At 36.9% G+C, this 8,222-nt stretch overlaps 1 protein-coding gene across 1 annotated transcript; it reads right to left on the reverse strand.

The window, feature by feature from the left end:
* Window positions 1-4,861: 4,861 nt before the first annotated feature.
* Window positions 4,862-6,619, reverse strand: LOC7497993 (S-adenosylmethionine decarboxylase proenzyme 4). The gene has a single exon (XM_002314394.4). It carries the CDS (start codon window positions 6,299-6,301, stop codon window positions 5,264-5,266), a length of 1,038 nt encoding a protein of 345 aa, XP_002314430.4. The 5' UTR covers window positions 6,302-6,619; the 3' UTR covers window positions 4,862-5,263.
* Between the last annotated feature and the right edge of the window lie 1,603 nt (window positions 6,620-8,222).

Below are 8,222 nucleotides of genomic sequence, written 5' to 3' on the forward strand. Positions count from 1 at the left end.
CAAATTAACCGATGGTGAATACCAATAGTTTGAAACAAACTGTTTAAGTTGCGATATTCACCACCCCAATCAGTTTGAATAGATTTAATTTTTCATGAAAACTGACGCTCAACAAGAACTTGAAAATGAAGAAAAGTAAGAAACACATCATATTTCACAACAAGAGGATAATACCATATATGTTTTGTATGCGTATCAACAAAATATAACAAAATGACGAAAACCATCAGAGGAAAACATAGGATAAGGGCTCCAAACATCACTAAAGATTAAATTAAGTAGAGTAGTAGTTTTGTAACTCGCAAGTCTCAACGATAGACGCGATGACTTGCATATATGTTTTGTATGCGTATCAACAAAAAATAACAAAGTGACGAAAACCATCAGAGGAAAACATAGGATAAGGGCTCCAAACATCACTAAAGATTAAATTAAGTAGAGTAGTAGTTTTGTAATTCGCAAGTCTCAACGATAGACGCGATGACTTGCCTAGTGGATAAACTTGATATTGAACAAGAGAACATTTAGAAGTACAAGCTTTTTTTTTTTTTGAAGCTAAAAAATTGAAAACACGGGAAGTAGGATGACCCAATCGACTATGCCAGATAGCAGCAGTTGTGAAGATGTAAGGAGACTAATAAGCCTGAGGGATTGACGTGGCAGAAGACTTAGACAGAATATAGAGACCACAGTTACTCTGACTAGAAAGAAGCACTGTCTTGGTGGTGAGATCTTTTACATAAAACACAGATGCATGAAATTCAAAATAGACATTATTATCACAATGAAATTTATGAACAGAAAGTAGTGGCTTGGTAATATGAGGAACATAAAGAACATTATATAAGGTACAAATGTGTTTTGAGGTATGTAACATGGTATGTCCAATATTTGATATGGAAAGGCCCTTACTGTCACCAACATGTAAATGATCATTACTAAGATAGGGTATAGACTCGGTTAGAGTCCCAAGATCAGGTGTAACGTGTTGATTTGCACCAGTGTCGGGGAACCAATCTATAGGATTAGGAGCAGAAACATTACCAAGAGCAAGATTGGCAGTCGACTGTTGTTCATAGCTGCGAAGTTGAGAGCATTGAGAGACTGTGTGGCCGAAGGAGATGCAGAGCTGACACTTGACATTCTGCTCAAAGGATCGGTGAGGAGACCACTGTGAAAAGCCATAATTCCTTCTATTTTGTAGCCAGTTGCCCTGTTTGCAATCAATGTTAGCAGATTCCTGGAAGCTATAAAAATCAAACCTGTGTTGGTGGCTGTTATGGTTGTTGTTGGGACACTAGTTGTCACGAAACCGTCCTTTTTTACAACTAAAATTAGGGCTATTGTTATAGGTGGCAGAGAAATGATATTGGGCAATATTTGCTAAGGGTAACAGAGGTGTTGTGGGCAATAGAGAAGGATTGACAGTCATGGATTGACATGAGGTCTTGTGAAGAACTCATGGGTAAAGAGATGGTTATGAAGATCTACAAATGAAAGAGGTTCTGCCTTGGTCGCAAGGCTGATTACCAAGTCTTTGAACTCACCAGAAGGCAACAAAACACATAAAGATTAAAATCTTCAAGAGAGATTGGCCAGCCAGCAACAACCAATTCATCATATAAGGATTTTGCTTTCTGCATATGCATATCAACCGAAGCATTACCTTACCGAAGATTTTGAAAGAACCCATGAAGTTGTATAATGTGAGAATTAGACGGAGAGACGAGAGCTTACTCAAGAGTATGCCAAACACAATAAGAGGTCTAACAATTACAACAAGATGCAGTACATCCATTGAAAGAGAAGAGATAATGTACTCAAAATAAGTTGATCATGTTGCTTCCAATGAAGAAATAAAGGATTAACGTGTAAAGAAGAATTGACAGAACCATCAACTTTAACTATATGAAAAGAAGAACATGGCAAGAAACCATCAACAAAGTGGAAGATACCCTGACCAAGAAGATGTGGCTTCATCTGTATTCACCAACAGAAATAATTGTTGTTTGTAAGCTTCAACGAAATAACTTGCTAAGTATTGGATAAGAAAACTATGACGGGAGTTAAAGCCCCCATAATATAAAGAGGAACGGTAGAAACATGAGAAGAGGAACCATTGTTTTGCTCTGCAAGAGAGGCAGTCTGCTGTTGTAGGAAAGGAAGCACCAGCAACAACTTATGTGTGGTCGGCCGGTAGAGCTACAACACATGTCTGGTAGTGGGAGGAGTCTATAGCTATAGAGTCCATTAATGAGTGGGAGAAAGGAGTTTTAATATGTTAAGGATCTGATATCAAATTGAAGAGAAATACAAGACTTAACCTATTAGTTAGCTAATCTTTCCTATTTACACATGTAGGGCAATATATAATAGTTAATGTAAAGATTACAACACTAGATTAATCCTATAATATTTCCTAGATATATACATTCTATAATATTTTCTGTTAAAATTGATTCATGTCATGTAATTTATCATTGATAAATTGCTACCTCCTCTTACCAAAATAAAAGAATGTTGTTTATTCCTTTTATTTTATAACAAAAAATAAAAGGAGATAAAGGAAGGAGAGGTAGTTATTTTGATTACAACATTGTATGGATACCTTCGCGCATAAAGCAAGCACACGTACCGATTAATGTAAAATGATTAGATTAAGACCAGTCTTATTTGATGAAGAAATTATTCCAACTACTTGTCATGAAATTTTTTAGTGTCATTCTAGTCAATAGTGGGATTTTAGATGAGAAGTCCAAACTCTACTTACATGGAACAAGCCATTCAAACAATGGGCATAAATCATTTGAGATATTAATTTTAGCTCATCTATCATTAAACTTTCATGTATTGAACAAAATATTGGGTAACTTGTAGAATCATATGGATTGATCAAGTGCATCAACAATTTAATAAATTTGACATTGAAATGGAAATTAGAACAAAGAATGTTCCAAAAGGAGTGAGTGACACAACCCTCATTGTCATATCATTAGGGCTACTGTAACAACCACTAAGAGTTACATAATGGGATTGGGTATTACTAGAACCAAGACTGAATATTTAAAGTACAATCAACCCCGATTCAATGAAGTGATCTAAATCCTTGGCATTTTCCATCTGCTCTCTCACTCTCTCTCTCTCTCTCTCTCTCTCTCTCACTCTCTCTCTCTCTCTCTCTCTCCCCCTAAATAATAACTTCATTTAGTCATGGAATGCATTTATGGCCTTGTGCATGTCATTACTAGTGTCAATGCTATATTTCTATTGGAGTCATGAAAAACTTCAGATAGTATCTAGGCTTTTCTTGGTACTTATATCATAAGATAGTGTTTGATTAGCAAATAAGTCTTTTATCAGGATAAGAAATTCTTTACTATTTAAGTTAATAAACAAAGAAGAACTCTTTAATATTTAAGTTAATAAACAGAGAATAAGTGAATAATATATAGGAAGAGAAAATATAATGACGTTGTAGAAAGTGTTTCTATGTAAAGCTTGTTGAATTATGTTGAAATGATGGCTACATATGTTGTTTGGTTGTTTACCTCGTGACTTGTAATATTTATAAATACTAGAGGTTATATAAGTTTACCTGATGAAGAGAGAAAAATAATAAGGATTATCTGACTTTTTAGAAAGTTGAATAATTGGTTGTCATATCCTTGCCATTGAAAGATATGTTGGTGCATGAAATTAAACCATTAATAAAAAGTTTGTTAGGTCAAGAGAGTTGGTACAAAGTAAGGTTTAGGAATAGTCATTGATAGAAAACTTGGCCTAAACAATTTTAGATAGATAATCACTGGCGAGATAGGATGGTCATTAAAAGCTAGGAGTAGGGTTTCATTGGGACAAAGGAGGAGAGAGTTCGGTTAAAGATGAGAAGATGAGGTTAGATCAAAGGGAAGAGGGTTAGGTTGGGCTTAGCCAACCTCTCGATTGATCGGTTGGGGCCTGCTAGGTGTCAACAAGCTAGCCAAGCATATATGATAAGATAAGCCGATTCTAGTAGAACATCACTTCATGCATGTTGTCTAAAGGGAGCATATATGTTCCATTTTGATCACGACTTGTCTTTAAGCGTTAAACAGTTCCCTCATTTTCTATGAAATGGATCGCTCATGTAAACCAACCTACCAATTTATGTTTGCTCAGTGGCTGGGATTTACTCTCATTTTTACGTACGTTGATTTAAGGATAACCTCAATATTATCTACAAGGAGAAGAGAAGCAACAAAACCTTTTTTGTTTTTTGAAGCAACAAAACTCGATCGATGGCATGATCATGAAGTGAGGTATTAATTGGCGTATTGCAATGCAATAGTCTATACATGATCTCCACGCTTTTTGTGGCAAATGATTCTTGGACAAGTAATGCACATTTGGCCAGTACTTTAAGCTGATTATATATGGTCACGTGCAGATTCTGTATTATAATGAGACAAAGAGCTGTTAGATTGCATCATATTGAGGTATGGTGACTTCCACGCCAGACGCAACTCATCGACATAATCATAGTAGCTAAACCTAAATTCCTTCACAATATTTCATGTTCCCATGCAAATCACAATTAATGGAGTTCATCTCCTCAAAACCAAGTTATACATTTTCCTCTTTCCCTTCTTCTTCTTCGGTTTTGTTCTTCTTGCCCAACACCAATCACTTGCTCTTGTTAGTTAAACAATTACGTACGTACATCGAAAGTCCGAATTAACAACATGTATCAATTGATGGGAATATATATATATATATAAGACTTAACTCGTACAATACAAGAGTGTTGATAATTAATTTGTTCTTTAGTAAAGAGAAATACTTCAAGAAAATAAATAAATCAATAAATAAATACTTGAAGAAATTAAGAGAAAGAGAAATTTCCATATATAAACCTGAAAACACTTTTCTTTTCACCCCCCACTACACAACGCAAGCTCAAAAACCTTAGGCGTGACAAGCCTAAGTGGGGTGCATTATCATGATAGAACCCAAATTCTCACCCCTCTTCTTCATGCCTCCACATCATCCTCTCATCTCTGATTAAATCCTCCATCCCCACTCTTGTCTATCTCTCTCTACACAAGTCAAAGCCCACAACCCTCCATCAACCAATCACACCTCTCCATGTCATCACCATGCATCCATAACCAACCCTAAGATTTTCAACTAAAACCCTCCCTCTAAACCCTAGATCTCCCCTTTAACCGACCCCTTACCCCAATATATCTTATCTATGTGACACCAGCACCATTTCTTGGAGGAGCTATTTCCGGCGGGCTGTGTACGTTTGAAACACGATGCTTCCGGCGGCTGGAAACTCATCGGCAGCGCAACTCCGGCATTTCAAACCAAGTGGCTCGAGAGCATGGGTGACACGTGGCCATACCTCGTGGCTTGCACAAGTAGTCGACACCGAAAGGGTAGCTGGCCGGAAAACTTGCACTGCCTTCCTCAAAGTCCCGACAAGATGTTCAATATCATCATCATCGAAGATGGAGCCCACACACTCAAAGCTTGCATAGCTAAAGCCATCTTCTGGGGTGACATGAATGGTAGAGTAGCGATCATTATGAATCCCATTCATGGAGTATCCACAAGGGTCAAACGCAAAATCACAAATCATAGCTCTTGGATTGATATCACCTATGCCAGTAATTTTTGTCATTTCTTTGCCAGCTACGTCACCACTTTTGTTGCCCCCACCAGGAGGTAGAAAAAATTTACGAGCCAAAACACGGTCAAGATCAGTCATGCATACCTCAACAGTGTAAATATCATGATCATTGGGGATTATGTGAGATTCATCACTAGCAGTGAAGACATGCCAAGAGTTAGTGGTGGTTTTAGAAGGCATGACAGAGGCTTTTCTATAGCAAAGATTGTTAGGGAGGGCATCTTCAAGGCACATAACTTCTTCTTTGAAGCTGGTGTGAGGGGAAGGTTGTGCTTTAGGGAAGATAAACGTACCTCTTGTGTACCTACAAGAGCACAAAGATAGGCCAAGATTGCAAGCATAGTGTATTAATGGACGGATAGATTTGAGGAGCTGGGTGGTCCCACATGTCTTGATGATGATCTTGGTGGGGTACACAAAGAGGCTTGATTCTGATAACACGTAGGCATCAAAATATTGGTTAGCCACAGCAGATACTACAGTGCATTGCACGGCATTTAACACTTGTTCTAATGACTCAAAATCAAGAAGCCTTAGACCCAGATTGTTGTCCAACATCGCAGGGTCATCACCAAAGAAATGAAGCTCCAACCTCTTCTCATACCCTTCAAATCCAGACATAGCCATTGATATTATGAAATGTTGGAACAACACAGACGAATAATATCAAAAAGAAGGTAGCTGGCTAGAAGGAGAGGGAATTGATGAAAGGAAGAGGTGTATACTGCAATAGCTAAAGAGAAAGAGAGAGTTTTGGGTGGTGTGAGGGAGTACAGGGTGAGAGAGAGAAGAGGGGTGAGTATGGGATTTATAGGTGGGTGAAAAGGAAATAGAGAGAGTGGGGTTAGCTAGAGGAAGATGATAGTGAGTGAAGGAGAGAAGGGGGGCATGCGGGTGAGGCAACCAAGAATCATGATTGCAGGCATAATGAAGTGAATAAGATGATGATATGGTTTCCTAAAAATATTAATAGTATGCAAAAAAAAAATATATATATATACTAATATTATTCCAAAGAAATAAATCTTTCTAATAATTTGATTTTGATTTTATCATCACAGACGACAAGAACAGGGGAGTGGATTTTATGCCCACGCGCATGCATTTTATTTCCTTTCTTTGCTTCTTTGTCAATTGTCACTACTCAACTCATCAGGCTCTGTTGTCTGTCTCTGCCTAGCTCTCTCCAGTGTCATCAGTTCGAGCAAGAAGTCACTATTTTCATAATATATTCTCTCGGTCCTCTTTTTTTTTTCTTTTTTTTTTTTCAGTTTTCTAGCTCAACCAAACCTTTTTTCTTTCTTTTTTTTTTTCCTAATGAACACCATTAAGATCCTGATCCAAGCTCATAGATATTGCTCAAATTATGAAATTATCTACATCAAACAAGCAACGCCGATGATCGAATCCGGATTAGGCCAACTTATTAGCAGGCCTATCCGATTGGTTTTCTTGTGTAGGGTGTTAGGAGAATATTGCTTATTATGCTCATTCAAGGATGTTGGGGAACTCGGTAGCTGGAGGGACGACAGGAGTAGCAGTGCTTATGATCATGCAAACAATCCTTCCATGTTCATGATTCGTTTCTCTAGCAAGAGGAGGGACCATTCAATAGTCTTAGCCCCATTGATTGAAATCATATAGGACTAATATAGGACTGAATAATTGGAGTCTTTTTTGTTAATTTTTATAATTATTGTAATTTTGAGAGGCATTAAATTTACAAGCATTGGTTCAAATTACTGGGAAATGGGAACAGTGCATCATCAAATCAAATGGATTGGTCATGCATTCAAAAGAATTTTTGGATTAATGGGACCAGGTCAAAATGCAACATTCACAATGAAAAATCACTGTGTCCTAAGTCATTGAAGATCAAGACACTTTTATAGAACATAACAGACATAATTATAGACAGGACTACATGTTTTTTTATTGCATGACAACAATTATTAGCATCTTGCAATTTAAAAAGTTAAAACTTGTAAGCTCTCTGTACTGCTACTGAGCTTAAGTATTTTGCAATGAAAAAAGTTCCAAGTATTTTGCGGTTTTGGGCCAGTCTCAACTCTCCACTCTCAGGTAGTGAAAGACAACTGACCAAAACAGAGAAAAACAAATACAAACAAGAACACAAGAAAACACAAACTAGGTGTCAAGCAATAACTTGAGAGCTGTTGTTATTTGAGCTCTAGTACAGTACGTCACTCCAACATTTTGTTGATTTTTAGCAACATGATCTTGACATGAAAACAACCTTGCTTCCTTGCTAGTCGTTGCAGAGACCACTGTCTTTGAAAAAGAGAACAAGGAGGTGTTTTGTATTTTTAATAACGAGAGATATATTAATTAATCAATTGTTATTGTCATTACAAACATGGATTAGCCGTTAAAAGAGTACAAAAAAAAAACTCAGAAAAATCAGAAAATTTATTAAGTTAACTTTTCTAAGAACTCCTAATTGCTTGGCAAAAAATTCCAGAAAATAATTCTTCTCTCTAAAAACATTGTAAAGATCCGACTCAACAATTCATTGATTTGTAGAAGC

Source organism: Populus trichocarpa, chromosome 10 (assembly GCF_000002775.5).
Source record: "Populus trichocarpa isolate Nisqually-1 chromosome 10, P.trichocarpa_v4.1, whole genome shotgun sequence".
Lineage (NCBI taxonomy): Eukaryota > Viridiplantae > Streptophyta > Magnoliopsida > Malpighiales > Salicaceae > Populus > Populus trichocarpa.

Bases quoted from the DNA above. Each gene is read 5' to 3' on its own strand.
- LOC7497993 (XM_002314394.4), bottom strand. From the start codon at position 6,301: ATGGCTATGTCTGGATTTGAAGGGTATGAGAAGAGGTTGGAGCTTCAT.